Source organism: Nomia melanderi, chromosome 7, assembly GCF_051020985.1.
Source record: "Nomia melanderi isolate GNS246 chromosome 7, iyNomMela1, whole genome shotgun sequence".
NCBI classification, from domain to species: domain Eukaryota; kingdom Metazoa; phylum Arthropoda; class Insecta; order Hymenoptera; family Halictidae; genus Nomia; species Nomia melanderi.
The window spans coordinates 5,620,476-5,640,579 of NC_135005.1; the positions used below are offsets into that span (position 1 = coordinate 5,620,476).

General features: G+C 30.1%; 1 protein-coding gene and 1 long non-coding RNA gene across 5 annotated transcripts in view; both read right to left on the reverse strand.

The window, feature by feature from the left end:
- The window catches only part of nuf (rab11 family-interacting protein nuf), a 43,111-nt gene that overhangs the window by 13,193 nt on the left and 9,814 nt on the right, over positions 1 to 20,104 (reverse strand). For all 4 annotated transcript variants that reach the window (XM_031970485.2, XM_031970483.2, XM_031970484.2 and 1 more), the window contains 3 exons: positions 18,915 to 18,989; positions 5,831 to 5,875; positions 2,345 to 2,462 (listed from right to left, as the gene is read on the reverse strand). In XM_031970485.2, coding sequence (XP_031826345.1) covers positions 2,345 to 2,462; positions 5,831 to 5,875; positions 18,915 to 18,989 — 238 coding nt within the window. The remainder of the gene's footprint in view (positions 1 to 2,344; positions 2,463 to 5,830; positions 5,876 to 18,914; positions 18,990 to 20,104) is intronic.
- Positions 9,517 to 11,142, reverse strand: LOC143174682 (uncharacterized). The gene is made up of 3 exons (XR_012998894.1): positions 10,760 to 11,142; positions 10,311 to 10,419; positions 9,517 to 9,917 (listed from the first exon to the last, which is right to left on the reverse strand). It is a non-coding gene; the product is annotated as an uncharacterized LOC143174682 (long non-coding RNA).

A 20,104-nucleotide genomic window follows, 5' to 3' on the forward strand; every position in this document is an offset into this window, starting at 1 on the left:
TTTTAATCGTTGTTGGTAATGTGTAATGAAATTACCGTTTGCTCCATTCTGGTGCGTGCCTATATGGGTTTGGAATGTGTGTGAGAGCGGAGAGGATAATCGGATGATCTTCTCAATTGTAGTATTTCATTCAATTTAACAAATCTTCTAAACGACGCAATGAAAAAATGAAATTATAACGAGTTACTAAGTTCCTTAATATAATGTTGTAACTTATAACGTTAATTAACAATATCTGGAGGATTAACCTCATTTTCTTTATGTAAAATATAGGATTAGGATCGTTAAAAATATGTATTACAATCGTTACGTTAAACTATTATCCAGTTATTTATAATTATTAAAGTAGGAGAAAAATTCTGGGTATACTCTGTGTTCATGTTCATTCTGAAGTATAATAATTGATAACAGAAAAATAATATTTATGATTGTTGAATTTAACCCGTTGTCCTATGTTTTCTTTCATAAATGCGCTCGCTAAGATAACTTTATCCTTAATAATTTTCCAGAACATAAAGAAAAATTCCCTATTCATCTGTATTCTCCTTTACTTCAGACATAATAATTAATAGAAAAATAGTATTTAATTCGAACCCAAAATAATTAAGTGACATTTCAATTTTGTAACTTCCGTTTGAGAACAGCTTCACGAGTTTGACTTGATGTTATATAGCAAAGACGTTATTAGGGTAACACGTTATTATAAAGCAAGGGGTTAAAGGTTCGAATCGCGGCCGGTTTTCAAGTCTCCAAGCTCAGAGCTCATTTTTGCAACACCAATTGCACCTAAAAGAGACGTTTAGAAAAGCTGTTTTCGGTGATACACCTTGCATTTACAACTGTCAAACCTTTAAAGCAATAAAAGTGCACTGCAACCTTCATCCCCAACCGCTTTTATGTCCCGTCCTACAATTTCATCCATCGTAAAATTTGCTGGGAACGGTCACTGCCATTTTGTAATTCCAATACCTGCGCACTCTAAGGTTTACGATACCTCAACCGTTACAAAGAAACAGTAAGATTTTCTGCTGTTAATTAGAATTCCAAATTTCTGTGGCCATAAATAACTGAAGTGGAACGTGTCGCGTGAAAGGAACACAGGAATAACTAGAATCTTAAGAATGGGGAAAACTTCAGGTATTCATATTATACATTCAAATCACAACGTGAAAGGACAATAGTAGAAATTCTACAATTATGGAAGTTAGCGGAACAGGAAGAAATCTGTCTCGACGGGATCCTATTTATTGTAGGCAATCGAGAATAAAGAATCCATCCGGGTAGTAATTAATTAATATTTAATCAATAAAAGTGTATGGGAAATTAATTAATATTTAATCAAATTAAATATTTGATAAATCTAATTAATAATGTGAGAGTATAATTTTCTATCCACAATTCACTATACAAACCCCCTGTTAGTATACTTTAATTTTTGGAATTTTCATATGTAAAGTTAAAGACACATTTAATGTATTTTTTTAAGTTAAACATTTCTTAATTTGAATTAAAATTATTTAATTGTAAGGAATAGTATAAAATGAAATAAATTTAATATTTACTTTATTTAAATTAGAATTGATTAAACAAATTTGTTGTTGACTTCGGTTTGTATAGAATAGTCCATACAAGTATATAATTGCATTAAACATTCACAGTTCATTGAAAAAACCTTTAATTCTTTATAAAAGATGATTGAAATTTTTTAAATTGATTTCTTTGAAAACTCAGTTGCAATATAATTAACAGTATTATTAATATTACAATGTATTATATTGAAACCTTAAGCACTAAGAAAGAAGTTAATAATTGATAATAATTTAATATAACAAAATATCAACTTTCTTTACCTTCCCTGAGGTCTATAATTTTTTCCAAAATTCATTCCAATTAATTGTTAAAATTTATTTTTATTTAACGAAAGTGATAGCAAGATAAAAAAATACCAAGAAGGGTATCTGCTACAGTTACTGAACGACATAAAAAAACTTTTTAACCTCGTTGAGGTTTCTAGCAATGAGTGACCCCATTTTGTATATTAACCCTTTGAGGTCGTATTAATTTTATGTGCAAACGAAGTTCATGACTTACTATTAAATTTTACACCATACAGTAATATATCTTTATTTTACATAAATTATTTTAATAATAAATATTTTAATTTTTTAACTTTTATTTATGATATATAATTTTGTATTTTAATTTTTTTCATTGTAGACAACCAGGATGGTGAAAGTTCTGTCACGCATAGTTCGCCACAACCGCAAAGGGTTGATAAAAGAATTAATATTTGCATATTTTATTGATATTTACTACTCTAATTAAAATGTGGATGCTGACTTACTCTATGATTGAGATCAATGACATCTTCCTCGAGTGAGATATCGCTGTACATATCGTCCGCGGGATCACAGTTGGAGCCTCTGCCCGAGCTATTGAAACTGCCGCTTCGATATAGCTGGCTGTAATGACAGTAAAAATTGTTGGTTACATAATATCGCAACAGTGATCATTTACGAACGCTAAAATTTGCAACAAATTCCAAAGCATATTTCAGCGATTTTCAAAAACTTTGGAATGAAGTTTAATATTTCTGATAAATAGAAATTCAATGAACTTTTCGATTATTGTTAGAACAAAAGTAATTTTTTTTGGCGATTTTATAGGTTGTGGAAACGAAAAAGTAGAATACAATGCAATTACAATTAAAAATTATGAAATAAAGTTGAAATAAATTTTTAATTGTAAGTAGATACTAATATTAATAAAAATGTAGAATTATCTCTAAACATTGAGAAAAATTTCTAGCAATTACTATTATTATATTACGTCTATAATTCACACAATTTTTACATTGTACCAAATATTACATTATTTTACAGTTACCAAACAGGCAGAAATATTTATTATTTTATTAATATTAGATATTCCAACGAATAAACCGTTATTCTTTTTTACTAATTCATAATATATTTTAAATACAACAAATTTTTAAATCTTTTTCCTTCTCATTTTACAATATCCTTCTTTTTGAAAATGCCGTTAAAAAATATTACAAATTAGTGGCCATAATTTTCTTGATCAAAGACTGTTTATGCAATGAAGTTGATGTGATGAACATGTCAATAAACACTTATGTGTCGTTACTGGCTGTTTGATATGTCTTGTGCTTTCGTGTATTTCTTAATCAGCTTGGATATTTTCTGATACTCGTAAAAGCGTAAAAGGAAATGGGATGCTGTAGCGCGTGTGCAGGCAGCCGATGCCCACGCTTTAGAAAGTCCGCGGCGTTTCGTGTTTCATGAAAGGATCGACTTGAAAATTACCGGTCGAATAAGGATACCCTGTGAAATCTCATTCCACGAATTACGAATTCTTTGTCGCTGAGTTACGTCGCGGCTATTGTTAACCCGTGACGTCAATGTGTCGACTTGTATATCGAGGGAGAATTTTTAAAATTAATCTAGAATAAAATAGTGTTCCTGCTAACCCTTTGCACTAGAAACTATTTCATTAAAAATATTCGATTTTGTTAAATTCAATTATTCATCTTCCTTATCTTATTAAGAATATTTAAAAACAATATTCGACATTTTCCGATGACATATAGACGATGTATTTTTAAAGCTGACATAACGTTAACACTAAAACTACTGAGCAGTTAAATTGACTTTGTGAAAATAGAAGTTTCTTACAGAAGCTCCAAGAGTGCATCTACTGAGATTTTTAATAATTTACACTTGAGTTTGAGTACTGATAAATCAGTGTCTTCAGTGATATCTCAGAGAATTATCTGTTATCTTTTCAATAGTCGTAAAAAGTAGAAATCAGGAATGGACCATTTGATCTGTCTGGTAATTCTAACGTCGATTCACATGTAAATTACGGAACAAAACTATTTTATTCGGCTATATTTCGTATAGCGACACATAATGCAAAATCGAATGTAAAATATTAAGTTTTATCATGCAAGATTTTTTAATCTCACGACTATTAGAGACCGTAATGCAAGGAGGGATACAAATGACATTGAAGGCGATTCAACTATGCAAATCAATTCAAACTTGAAGCCACTCGTGGTTCAACCAAGCTCGAACTTTAAGCTGCACTCAATCCTCTTTGTAGAAGTTCGAACGTTGCTCGAATATCGAGCAGCTTGCGCTAATTTCTGGCCTAAACTAATTAATCTTTTTCCCCGACCTAACTAAATTATAAGTTTTAAACGCGAGTTTGTGAAAAGAACGTGATGACGTAAGGAAGTGAATTTTATAATGTAAGTGTTAATATTATTGGAAGATCAATTAAAGTCATTGATGGAAGTCTTCGAACATCTTGTTAAAATGTATAATATAATTTATTATATTTTCTGTATTAATAGTTTAATAGCTTAGTATATATAATTTAACAATTTATTGTATTACAGTAGAATATTTATGATATATAATATAATTTCACTCCAGCATACCTTTTCCTATTGAAAAATTGTACAGAAAATTGAAAGTGTAATTCATTGTGCGATAAAAATTAAAAAACAAAAATTCGAGTAAAAATATATAAGAAACGCTATTAAAGGAAAGAACAGTATTTAGAATCATTTAAATAAAGGCACGACATAGAGTTGTCTTCTTTTCATGGAAAAGAATGCTTTTTAAAGCTTTTCCATGTCCACAGATTCTGTATTTGATATCAGTGAATTTGAAATTGCTTTTTGATAAACTATCAGAACCAACTTAAATGTCATGGTATGTAGCTGATTCTTGACTGACTCTATATAAGTTTGAAAACGCGTAAAAAGTTCGTGCGGTTTTCTTGTTAGCAGTGAATTGAGATGTGATTTCAATTAGTATTTTACTAGATTAATTAATGAAATTGGTATTAGCAGCGAGTTACATTTATGCCGTTGGTATTGAATAAAATAAAATTATTTTATAAAAACGTTCTCTGTGTTTAAATTTTCGTTTACGAATTAGCACAAACTTTTTCCTAATATAATAGGTTGATACATATGAAACTAAACACGTATGATCATTTCAAATATTAAGTTTATCCGTTAATTATTAAATTAATTATATATTCCAATCTAATTATATTCGAAAAACATTAGATGATTGTATATTGTATGTAGTTTGATCCTGAATATTTCAATGCCTACTCTACTGTATCAACTGAGAGTCTTAGAAAAAATTTCAATCTTAATATCAACAGTGTAAATAATATTCACTTCTTTTCAGTTGAAATCAACTACTTTTCCATTTATCATTAATATTCAATTATTAAGGTACACATAGATTTATAATGAACTTCTCTTTCTTTTAAGAAATGAATAACAATTAAGAAAGTCTTGTGAACATAGTTGCCAGAGAAATCATATTATTAAATATAATTATACTATTGGTACGTCATGTTATTATGAATAAACATTTTTTTAATTTATTTTACGATAATGTACAATGTAAGTCTTTTCATGCTGAATAACGAACAGACCACGGATTTCTTTTGTTTATGCCGTATAACTTAATCAACTCTATAAATATTAAAATATATTCATTTTAAATCAAAATAGAAATTTTCATAAATATACACTGTGTAATAATTAATAAAGATAATTTCACTTTTCACGGATACGTTTGTCTCTTATTGTATGTATATCGTTTTCATTTCTAATGCTCTCTAGACGACACGGTACAAGAATTGCTAATTATAATTTACGAGAAGTTTCACCACGTCTTAATGAATATTATTTTAAAAAAATACTATCTTGCGTAACGTTTCATACCTTATGAATACTGTTAGTGTTAATGAAGTCAAACAAACGATGATTCATTCTTACCTTGCTAATGCATTGGTACTAAGCCTCTTCCTTCCAGAACTGAAACTGAAATATTATGATGATGAAAAACCCAATCAACTAGTGCATGATAAAATGTATATAAAAATCATTACGTTAAAGTTACAATAATACGTAGATTTCGTATGTAATATACAGGACGAATCATAACAAATAAATATCTTTTAACTGAAATAAAGTATTAAAAAAACTGTGTGTTGGAACTTTTGTAATCATGAACAGATTCTTTATTGTTAACCCTTTGCGCTCGATTTATTTTCAATGCCGTTGGGTGTAAACTTATTTTTAGGGAAATGAATTATCGAAAGATTTCGATACATAATTTAATTTTTATGGAAACAGTTTGTAAAGGTTTAAAAAGTTCTCATCTGCAGAGGGTTAACGATAAGAGATACTCACATATGTATATATGTGCTTGTAACAGATTACGTGACGCCCTTGCACATGAAACTTATACTTTCTATGAGCACAACAGGTGTTCTAATGAACACGAACGGAAACACGAACTAGAACAGTGGTTCTCACAATCAGTTAATTGCATTCGATTTAAAAATCTCGATTAAATAATAATAAACAACAAAAGTAATATTTCAATAAGCTCGTTTATTGTAATACATACACTAAACTAAATTAAATGCTTGATTATTAGAAAATATTAAAATTTTACTATGTACGTAAAGGAAAGATGAACGTTTTATAAATTGTTCAATTTACATTTGAACCCATGAATAAATGAACTGGAAAACAATATATAATTTTATTAAGAAACTAAAACTGGGCTGTCGCGTTCTTTTATATAATTTTTTTACAGTAAGCCAATCGTGAACCTTTTCTTACATGACATTTTAATCTTATTCTTAACTGCAGAAAACACGATGAAATTTATGTGAACTTCTTTAATCCCACAGCCCCATGATTTCTTTCTCAACACTGATCGATACGACTATTTTGTTGTTAATAATTGGAAAAAGAGATAAATTCTAGACATATTCTGTGTTTATGTTTGCTTTTAAGTATAACAGAAGAATAATATTTACTTTGAATTCGAGTAAATTGAGTAGTATTTATGGTTGTTAAATCGTGTTGAAAATCTTCATCACGAGTCCCATACGTTATAAGGCAAGGGCACTCTGTATATGTCCACATGATTTCAATTCTTTAAAAAGTTAGAAAATTTAAAGAAATGATAATTAAATAGTAAAAAGGAGAAGACAATTTTTATATCTATAAAAATGGATTTCTGACAATTAGTTTCGATTCTGACAACATGGGTCTATGAGACGGTTGAGAACCACTAAGCCGAGGCACATGCCGCACGGCATTTGCTCCGGAAGAGTCGCTTCTCATCTGCCAAAGGCGTAAATGTCGCAACTGGCGTCGAACCAAATTTAGATTTCTATAACTGATACGAACAGATGAAGAAAATAGATGATGGTCGAAATTTATTTTACAAGCAGAAGTTTAGCCAAGAAAAGATCACTGTCATTATCAAAGATGATCAAATAACAGGGTGATGTCACCTCCACAAGGACATGCTGTTCTTTATAGGCGATATTGATTATGAAGTACATACAAGGTGACCTAAACCATATATCTAATTCGTAGTATTTTGAGATTAATAATAATGTTAATTAAATTGAAATTATTTTGTGAAGATAATTCATAATTTGAATCTCTTTAGTTTAAAAATCTGTATAAAATCGAGATTTTCTTCATTTTCTTCCGTTCTCTTATAAAAACGTTTACAACTCGAAATATAAATTGCAGCTAACTTGAATTATTTGTTACACGTTTGCTATGTATTTTACTACGTATCTTACCTCTACAACTCGAGTCCGGAATAAATCCAACTTTTGCACGTCAAACCTTCGGAGCTCGCAACCAGATATGTGTCAATCGATCCAATAGAATCACTGACTTTGCAATCGATAATTTAACTCTAATAATACATACATACGTTTTGGCCATAAGGGAAACTTATTGTGAAAGGCTAAAGGAATAATTTAAGGAACAATCCTCTTGTTTTCTATTACTTTCTTCTTGAGATTATAAACTCTAATAATGTTCCTTGTAAAGTCTGTGAAAATAATTGAATAAAATGAATTCTAATGTTTTGTAATGCATTATTCCATTCAATTCTAATGTATGGCTTCGATAGAGGACCGCGAAGGGTTAAACTCATTTCGTTCACGGTGCTTATCAGAAATCACTTCACGCCCACTTGCGAATGTTTTGCACCACAGAATCTGGTCATACATAATTTTTTGTCAGAGAAACTCGGATGACAATACGCATCTACAACTTGAGTGCACTTTTTACGTGACGCTTCGAACAGTTTGTGAAACGTACTGCGTGTTAACAATGTTTTATCGGTGCAGTCAGCTAGCGGTAACTATGTACATAAGTAAAATATATCTCTTTTCAAACGGAAGTTAGAATGGAAATACAACTTACTTATCGATTGGCTCAACTGATACAATAGGAAATATCTTAACACACTGTTGACCGGTCACGAGTTAATTCGTATTTGCACTTACATTAGCCATTTCTACGTTTGAAGCGCAGCACAATATAGAATATTGCAAAAGCAAAATATTCGCAGTTGTATGAAAGATGCATCCAAAGATATATTTCAATTATTATGTGTAAATAAAGTATATTGAAGTTTACTTAGATTGTTTCACTTTTATATTTAATTGCGAAATAATAACCGGTAACATGGGATAGTTTCTGCATAAAATTGCTGGTCAACAATCTGTTAACACTTACAATTAGACAACCGAATGGGGAGATTTTCCACTTTTCCCTTAGCAACACGTTGCCATTTATTTTGTTGGTTTTTTTCTTTTGTTATTTAGTAAGCCTTTAACTGGGAATATATACAATTCATTAATTACCTTTCTTTCTTTTATAAAACATATTTTTTAATCAAATCTGTTGAATCAATTCTATTAAAGTTAATGAAGAAGGTTATAGTTCTCTTTTTTAGCAGTTGCCTAAGTGTCAATGGTATTTTCTGGATTAGATTGAAACATTTATCTCATCTCCTTAAATTTTTCTATCTGTATGCTAGTAGATAAGAATGTGTCCCCGAAAGGATCTTACATAATTTTAAAGGTTAATACAGATTTGAAAGAATTCTACTGTTACTAACGCTAGAACTACCAGGCAATTAATAAGATTAATATATAATCCTTATAAAAATTGTAACAATAGATTTTTTTCAGTTTCTTCATATATTTATTATAGTATTCAAGTGTTTATTTTCTAAAATCATTTGGGATATTTAACACTTTTCAGATATCAATAATTGAGAAATAAGAAAACTGAAATCCGTTATTTTTACGGACACGGTAGTTCCAGTGTTAAATATAGTTACTATATTTATATCACTCTTTATTTTTTGTTCATAGCGTATAAATGTAAACCTTCCTATGCCACAAAGGAATATTAAATGCAATAACGAACATAACTGTTGGGATAAATTTTATATATTAGATCAACATGTTCGACTTAAAATTTTAATGGCCGATAATTTCCTCCGAAAATTATTCTTTGAACTTTGATTTACATACTTTATTTACATATGACATTTTAAAATGATTAAAACAATTTAATCTGACGAATACAATATAAAACGCTTTTATAAAAATCTATGTTGCTTTCAGATAAAAATTAACAATATGCAAATATAACTTAATTCGTTAACGGACTGGTTCGTGGAAATATGAGTAAACACGTAACCAGTTAGCAAGTTGCTAATAATTGTATTTACTAAATAAATTGTATTTACTATGATAACATTGAGTTATTTTTATATACTCAATAATTACTTTTTATGTGCTTGTGTCATCTTGTGCAAGCATTAACACTGACGCACAAATATCATAGTATTTTGCAAACATCTCAGATTCACTGCGACTCAATAAGGAATTTTTGGGGCCGCGATCTCCGTGGAGTTAAAATTAGTCATCGGAATAACTAGTAGCAACTCGAATGATCTTCGTTTGAGTCATCAACCAGTCCACCTTTAGCCAGACATTCCGAAATGTACATAAGATAGTTGAAACTGTTCAGAATAGACAATAGATAGAAGAAATAAAGAATAAGAAATAGTAATACTAATAATAGTAATAAGTAACATGTGATTATTACATTTTTTATTCTTATCATTAGTTTCCTTTACAAAAGATACTGTAGTAATCAAAAAGTTTTAGTAATCACTAAGAATTATTAATTTCTAGAAGTGCTCTTTAATTATGTAACCTCATTCGTATGGAACAGAAGAATTTATAAAAATTACCCAGTTTCTTAATATATTAACACATTGACTGTCATGAAAACTTCGAGTATATTGTACAGTAATACACATTCTCTCATAACAAGAGCAAATAGCATTAAAAATAATTATTAATGATTTGGTATCACGGTACTCAAATTACGCTATCGTCTAGCTACTCACGTTATTAAATATTTTTATTCGACATCAATTTTCTTAGTGTAATCGTATTCAATACGGTTTCAAATGCAATTTCGAATGCCGCAGTAATGGTGACTTCGAGCTTCGATATCTAAAATCGAAAACTGCAAATAAATAATTTAATGATTCAACTAGCGAGAGACTATTATATAGTTTTTTTCTTTTAGTATTTAAAAGTTCGACGCATAATTGAGTTTTTTATGAGAAGAAATGTTAGAAGTTTAAGACAATCTCGTCCACAAAGAGTTAATAGATTATTGTCGACCGTTAAGGGTTAATAATGAACTTAAATTCTTATAAACTTTGCAATTATTTTTCGTGCATTAAATATTATTGCCGATAACAAAATGCAAAGCATTGTACGCGTTATCTAATGTGTTCAATGTACGCTCAGTTGTAACAACTTCCTTTTACAATGTGCATACACATACCTACAAACGTGTTTCAGTGAAAGAGGGAGTTTAACGAGTTCCTTATCTGCTCCGGTCTATTAATGCGACAAGACAGGTGTAATTTATCAAGCGTTTCCACGGGAGCAATTTTTTTCGCACGGGAACCCGATCATTGTTTTCCGGATCTCGAAGTCGCCGGAAATTCTCGCGCGCCGAACTGAATTTAGAATCGACGACTGCACTTTGGACTGCGTTATAAAATTGGAATATCGTCGAAGATGCTTAAACTGCTGCCCTACATTTCCTTTACATTAGGGTAGACCGAAGCGAATAGGATCACGGGACGAAACAGATGAAAATAAGAATATTGGCCATATTTGTTATATTGTTATAGAAATCAACCTTCTGATCGTCCATATTACTTCATACTGTATTGTTTGTCTATTATTAATTTTTAACATTTGCAGTAAACGTAGACGCAAAATAAGTATAAAATGCTGTTTTCTTTTTTACTAAATTGTTAATGATAACATCGTATTGTCAAACATAGTTGAGAAATAAATCATAAGGAAAAGGCAATAGTATTAAAAGGCAATAGTAAACTTACTATATCATATCCTGTATTTCGAAAGCAAAGGCGCGTGACGTATTCAACGGTAGACAAATATGTCAGTGGGAGAACGAACTTTCATGTGACACGTTAACATATTGTAAGGCACATCCTATGTCCTTTGTTACTCGCGACCCGGAATCCCTCAGTGGCCGGATAAAGCAGATTTCTTCTTCTATTTAAGAGATTTTACAAATTAACATTTAGAAATTTATACAGCGTCTTTAACCTCGAAAATAATTATTTCTATGTAAATCGTTTTGCTTAAAAAGATTACTTTTAATTTGAATTTAATAGAAAAACTTACTGCAAACATTGATTAAATAATATTTGTTAACACTTTGCACTCCAGTTTTTCCTAGGGTAAATCTTACAATTCCGCTTCTTCTGCATGTATAATGAATTATTGACTTAACAGTAAAAATTATAAGCGAAAGTTCATGAATAGTTTCGTCTAAACGTTGAATTATTATTTATTATATGAATATGTTATCAATTATTTGAAATTTTGCAGTGTATGGTAGTAATTATCTTACATGTTTGGTAGGAATACTTGTAGTGCAAAGGGTTATCGCTATTTTTATCGAAAGTATCAAAACACCTTTCAAAATTTTAATTTAAAATTATTTTCGACATCTGATAATTTTTCCTTAATTCAGTGTTCGACTTTTTCCTGTCATATATTATAAAATGAACTTAGCGGTACATATTTTTATTAGATTATATTAAATTTTTTATTAGATTGTATTAAACCAATTAAACAGTTATTATAATTTTATATACTCCTAAAACTTCACCCTGAAGTTTACTTAAATATTTCTCGTGAATTAGTCATCTATGAGTTGATCAGTTATCTCTATTTAACTTGTATTTGAAGGCATAAAAATGATAGCATATTATATCAGACTTTGAGATGATAAAAAAAAATCAGAAAATGACAGTAAATAAATAATAGTAATAATTCTTTAAGTATACAGAATACAAAAGGTAATATTTAAAATGAGAGCTATTAAATTTGATAAAGTCATTGAAATAAAAAGTTTTATATGCCACTCTAATTAATAAAATAAAATAAAAAAATAAAATAATAGAATAAAATAAGATACAAAAAACATCCGCCTGTCCTTGTTACCAGAATCTCTCCAGCAAATTTTCTTTCGCGACAAATGATTCATCTCTGATCTTCGTAATCAATAAAATGCGAAATTGGATATCTGAAGGTGTAAAGACAAGACAGTGTCACACTTTACTTGACCCACCTTGTACAGAGTCTACTATGAGTCACGGGGGATCCAGTCATTGGCATCCATGGCCACCATTCGAAGGTTAAAAAAGGCCTTTTTGTAGTTTAATGTATGTATTTCTTTCTTTTATGTTAATTTGAACATGAAACACTTTGGATTATAAAGTATCCTTTTAAAATCTTTTCCCTTTGTATTTAAAAGTTATTAATTTACATTAAATCTTATTAAACAATTATTAAACAATTGACACGTTTCTAGTTGCATACATGAATGCACTTCTAACGTGACTTATCTTGACTCGAGCTTATGTCTATAATTTCATGAGCAACTCACTATGTGCAATACTAATCGTAGCACCATATTGGCATTCTAAAATAATTACGCGCGAATTGCATCGCCATGACACGAAAATGGTGCATCACCCCTTTTTTTGACCTAATTTAACTACTCTGATACGTAATACAACACGCAGTGGAACGAAACTATAGAAAGGAAAATTATACTTTCGACATTAACCCCTTTCGACTTTATTTTTGTACAAAATTATGTTCACATATTTAACAACAATGGATCGTCATTTAATGTACCATCAGTAACAATATTATTTCGAATAAAATGGTGGCATTATACTACTTTTCTGATAAAAATAGACACAAAGCAAAGATGTATATATAGTTGCTTGTCAAAGTTCTAATACTTTATCAGATATTAATTATTACGATTATAAATTAAACGAAGATTCGTATATCTGTTATCAGCATATCAACGATGACCGGCGTCTAACTTTTTGTCTGGAAGATTACCATGAACAGCCTAACCACGCAATAGGAAAATCTGCAAATTTCACGCAGCAATCATCGCGTTAATGAAGGTCGGTCATCACGCAACAAATGAGCGTACATGATGGTTCGCGTTCTCTCGTAAGGATGTGTTACGTTTTATGAAACGACCACAATGTTCCGAACTGCTTGCTTCCGCATTAAGGAAAAATTAAGTTAATATAATATGCAATTCATACTTTTATTGAGTTGGTGCAAAAGTTTTCACGTTTTATTAATAAAAAATAGAAAGCAGAGTTTTCTCCTTTTAGTTTGCTGGCTTAAACCAAAACTAAGTAAAAACGAGGAAATAAATGTCCTTTATGCGCATTATAATAGTTTGAAAACAGATGTCATTTGTTTCGAAGAAAAAAGTATCTTTATTAACCATTTATTATGTTGTAGGAAATGAAGAAAATATAATAAATATTCTCGGAACAAGATAGCAAAGAGTTTTTATCTAAATCGTTCTATTCACAATAAACAACGGATATATACATAAAACGCAATTAATTTTCATATTTTCAGTTTCGTAGCACTGTACAACATGACAACACTTTCATTGAATTTATATCCGTTCTATTGTTAGATTACGAAAGTCATTATTTCTATTTTCCGTCGAAGAATTTCGACGTTCATCAGTACTGTTAAAAGGGGATCACGTTACCCGCGAATGATACTACTCAACGTCATCGTAATTTAAGTCGTTTCAGCCAATTAATGGATACTTCGAAGTGCTGACTATTTACTAACTTTTTTTACAGTATAAGCTAAAAGCAACAAGAGTGATGCGAACTGTGGATATTTACATAAATTCAACGTTTTAAAGATCAGTCGATGAAAACGGAAATTTTATGGGAGTTTAGTATATCTCAATGAATGTTTTTATTACGTACAACGAATTATTACATTTACGTTCCGCTTGATAAAAACTTCAGTTTTACTAAACCTTAATTTCATTAAGTAATGTTAACCATTATATTCTTGTAATTTTATTATATAATCTTATTTGGTACGAATAGTTTTACGAACGAATCGTAAGCGTCTTTTCGCATATTATAATATTATTACTTTTACTTCAATAGTATCATCTTAACATTAGAAATATTTTTTCTTATACAAATTGCTTAGAAAATAACAAAATTGCATTTATTAAAATTTCCATTACTTTTTAGTTTAGAATGTGAATAAATAAACTGTGAAAGAATAAATCAATTTATTAAATAATTTCTTAGAAAAATACCTCTTTCTTTTAAATAACGGCGATATAGGAAGTCTAAAATAAATCATTTTTACCTATCCGATACTTCTACTGTTAACGTAATGAAATGTAATCTGTTATAACTATAAATTTCATTCATCAATAGTCTCTCAGAAACATTATAATTGTAAAACAACAATAGGTATACTTGGATACTTAACTGAAGGTCGCGCTGGTCAGTCATTTAGCTTAGATCTGGGTTAGCATTTATTTAATATTATAACACATTATTAATACTTTATTATTATCATTATAATTATTACTACTATTATTAAAATATTTTGTTTCTTGACAACAGAGGTAGTATAATATGTAAGTATCCAATATTGTAATTTTCGTCTGAACTTGACAGTCGGAAGTTTTCCTGGCGATGGATCAAAAACGCCACTTTTGTGAAATAACAGAAACCAGAAGCCTGTACACTCGTTTCGCGTGTTCCTCGAACTGTTTTGAGCCATGTGGTGTTTTCCAACAGCGACCAACAAACGCTACTGAAATTATGACCAAGTGGTGTCCGTCTTTATCCCAGACCTGTACTATTGGGGTGAAGCAGAAGGATCGTGGAATGCACCTTAAAAACATCACGCGAGGGCACAGTCTCCTGCGGTTTTCAAACGTCCGAAGTTAAGCTCTGTCCACACAAAAGCGACATCGAGCAACTTTTTGTCAATTCTTGTCCCCACTTGTTGCTACTTATTGCTACTTTTTACTAGTTGCTAATTATTGCTACATGTTCTGAAATGTTTTCAACAAACATCGACTTACATGTATATCAGCTCCTCACTGAAGCAACAACGAGGATTACGTAGTTATGATTAAAAAGTTCCGGAATTGTTATACATTTCAAAATGTATTTGTTTATACATCAATTAAGGTAAGTCGGAAAGAGATGGTCCATTTTTTTTTAAAGAACCATTACATCATAAATATCATTAATACCTAACAAAATAAAATATATTTATGGAAGTGAATTACATATACAAAGAATAGTTAAATAGGCTTCTGCACAAGATTCAGCACATTACTAAAAACAATTGAAAACATAGATATTTGACAATTTAAATGAGATCGGGCCATCTCACCCGGAATTACCCTATTATGTTACCTTTGGCATCGTTTTCAGTGCCAGAAACACTGATGAAATGAATCTCGTGGAAGGATTCTCAACTCAACCATCGATTTTGCCACTATTCCTTTTATTATTTCAAATCTGTGCCATTTTATTGCACCTTTCAGCTTTGGAAAGAGGAAAAGGTTGATACTGTCTGTATGCGTTTCGATGTCGAACGGTAACAGACAATTGCGTCGATATTTGTTGCTGCCAACGGAAACGCGAAAAAGCGTGGAGAAACGTTCGGCAACAAGTAGCGACTTTTGTACAGTTCCTGATAAAAAAACTTAGGGCCATCATTGATGCCAAATTTGAGAAGATTAGCGGTGAACCAACAATCTAAATTTTGTCTGTTCGTATCCTCATATTAATTTTTTACAGCTCAGACTTAGTTTCTTTTCTTAACTCTTGATCTCAACACTACGACGAAGAAATTATTATTAAATTATCTTTTGAACTTTCATCACTATAATTACCACGAGAAATATTAAAAACTATGGTAGCCTTAATTTTTTTATCAGGGACTGTAAAAATCTACAGAAAGTTGTTTGATGTTACTTTAATGTGGACACAGCATTATACTGCACTTCGTCTTGACAGCTACGCTACGAGTTCCAGATACCAGAATAATTTCCTTTCAACCTTTGCACTCGACTGCCCCTTTTGAGAAGAGAGGACGCAAATGTCCCTTCTAAAGGAATACGAGCAGATTGCAAGTGATTGTACAGAAAAACCTATGCGAAACGAAAATTTGGTCGAATATTATTTATTTCCTCGAGATATTCCATTTCCATTGCAAATAAACACAAAGAACGAAATATGTTCACGCTGGTTCTGTGATCTTATAGGCGAAAAGCAAAAAGAAGTAATGAAATGTTTAATTTATTTTAATGAGCGATGGATTAACCCGTTGTCATATAACACTGTGTCAGATTCGTGATGAAAATTTCAAACTGAATTCGACGTAGATGTTACTTACTTGTTTTCAATGTAAATTAAATATTTCTTTTCTATTATCGATCATGAACCTTTGGAATATACGTAGACATGGAATAAACACCAACTTCTTTTCCTGTTCTAACAAATTATTAACGATAAAGGAGTTTTATCAAACATAACCGCGGAAGGAATCATAGTGCAAGAGATTAATTACAATCATAAAGTTTGAAATGTTTCATTTCTTTACATTATATAAAACATAATAACATATGAAAAAGTAAAACGTTGTTTTTGAATTTGTTCTTTTTACTTGTTACTAAATCATACAAATACTGTGTTACGGATTATCTTGAATTTTTTACACAGATAAGCAACCGGTTAAACTACATAATAATATATAAGATAGATTATCAGGCATCTCGAATAATTTAAAATAAATATTAGTTGTTTTTGGATGAACAGCTTAAAAATTTGTAGAACATGATTCTTGGAAGTAAGAGGGATATTGAATACATACGTCTAATAGTATCGTCCGTAAGTAATTCGATCACCTTTCACCTTACAATACATGGAAATACACAAAATATAGTTCAAGTAAAACTTTCTAATGTTGTTCTTGTCACCGTACTTACCTCGTACACTCGTATAAAACCAGCAAATAACGATACAGATAATATTTAGAGCCAACTAGTATAAGCAAAAAAAGTAATGAAAAAGATTGAACGAAAATTGATTCGGTGAAAACACTCGAGTATAACGGTTCAACTGACTGCACGCTCTGTTTGTTTATTGTTGGTGTTTAAAATCAAGAAAACAGCTGTAGGCTCATCGAAAAAACGCCCGGTACGAGGTGCAGGTAGAAAGATTGAAGAAACTTGTTGCTGCGTTTCATAGAATCGTTAACTCTGTTGTTGCTCAAACAAATAAATTTACTATAAACACATTTTTCATCATTTTCATCTGTTCATCGATCAGATTTTTAATATGTAATTCAACCTAGTACTTCTACGCATCAACCACATAAACTGATGCCTTTTCTATTTATGAATATTTACGCCTATCCACATTAAAACGAGAATATAAACTTTTTTTAATCAATCCTACCAAATGATCAAATATCTACAGACAGTGCATAAATTACTATATTCAGCTAAATTTTACTAACAATTTAATCTGTACAATGCAATAAAGATGGGAAAAAATTACTAATTTAAAAAATTATAATCAATAAGTTTATACGTACGGAGATTTGTGATTCAGACTTTTTGTTCTATTTATATTCATTGTTAGTAAAATGAACCTATTTTTTTTATGTTAATAATAGATAATTCTGAAAATAGTGATGTAAAAATTGTTTATTGTTGAGCTTCACCGTGAGAAATATACAATGTCAAATAAATTTTATTTATTGGCTTGATATCATTATAAATATACGATCATATAAAGAATTCGAATTTTATTAAAATGATATCTTAATTTGCGTATCAAAATATTGATTTTTCATGCTTTTTTCATATTTTGCAGATTTCCATTGTCATCCATTGAACAACAAATTTTGGAAAAACTGTTCCTAAACGATCATTTTAAATTAACCTAATTATAAAAATATTTACGGTTCGCTGCATAGATTGCATTTAGATGTTGAGAAAGTTGTAGAAGGAACGAACGAAAATTCAAATCATATCGCTAATACTGAGATAGACTCTTAACACTGTAACAAATGAGATTTGTGAACCGAGGCAGTAGCATTTCTCGCGATGGAATGTATGATACTCAAACGGTTAATACGGTAAAATATAGTTCAAATGGATGCTCAATTAAGAATGAACATGAAAAATGATAATAGAAAAGAAAAGTATGGATTTTAATTTTATTACAACCACGATAAGAAGTGAAGTTTTACAGTCATATTACAAATTTCGAATTTCCAATGCAAATATTGTCGTAAATAAATATTCTGCTTATTATGAACAGCGTGCAAAAACTTCATGTTATGTAATACCTAGTATTTCTAAGATTTCTAAAATACCATTTCCAAAATATAAATGAATTCCAGAAATTTATGTTGAAATTCCAATTCAATGTTTTATATATTGATTACTTGATAAACTACTTCTTTCTAGCCAAATTAATGTTACGAATTAAAAAAGATAACTTGTAACATTGTTCCTGAATCGTCCTGTATTGTCCTGTATTTAAAAAATGACTTACCACGGTGGTGTCCGCCTAAGCGATGTTCTTATCCATGAATGCCTTCCTATAGTTGAATTAGGACTCCTAGGATTTCTGTGTAAAACAAAAAGCGAGAAACGAAAATTAATATCGCAAAATAAAAGAAAGAAGTGACATTTAAAATAAGAAAACGAGAAAAAGGGATTCTACGAAATAAAGGAACCATGGAAGTTCAAATGATGGAAAAAAAAGAGCTGCTGTAATGCAAGAAGGGGGGGGGGGGCAGAAAGAAAATATCTACAATGATGCTTATAGAAAAATATACTGAATAAAAGAAGTAAGAAGAATAAACTCAAACAAATAAAGTAAATAAAAATAAGAAAATGTAGAATTTATGGGTGGTAAGAAAAACATTCAAAATATGTGTTGAAGGATTGTATCAGTACAAAGGGAGGTAAAAGAAGGAGGTTCACAGGAAAAGTTATGAAGAAGGCTTGTATAAAGGACTGTTAAGGAAACAAAGGATATATGATAAGAAAAAGGAAAAGGATATAGGAATGGAATAATTTAGAGGGACGATTAAATCAAAGATTAAAAAATGAAATGAATAAGAAGAATCGAGCGTGCGAACGTAGATAAGAAAAGTGACGCAGGTTGTAAGAATAGTAGAAAGAGAAGTTTCAGTTGTAAGTTACATAAGTAAAGCGATGGAACTCGTAACCTGAATAGGAACGGTACACATCTATTCTAGTCATCTATTTTCAAAGAATAACAAGACAGTTTTTGTTTGGCAATATACATTTCATTACTATGAGGTACTGTATGTAAATTATAATTTAAAATTTTTAACATGTAGACAAGAATTTCATAATAATACACGTTTGCTATCATGTTTTCTGTAGCATGTATAAATCACGAACATGGATCGATACTTTGTCAAATTTCTAAAGATTAATATTTTTTACAAATAAATAAAATTTGCGGATATACAAAGTAAATCAAGAAACTAGGACAAGCTATATCTCTGTTTCTAATGAAGTTGGAAAAAAATCGCAAAGGAAAACTTTACACTATTTGATAGGCACTATCATACTACAGTACCTACCCGTATTTTCATGAATGTGTTAGTGTAGTTGCAAAGTACAATAGCATTTTTTTAACATCATATTCTATAGTTTTTTTTACATAGATCGTTTTTCGTCTCATTTTACGGAAAAATGATTTAACAT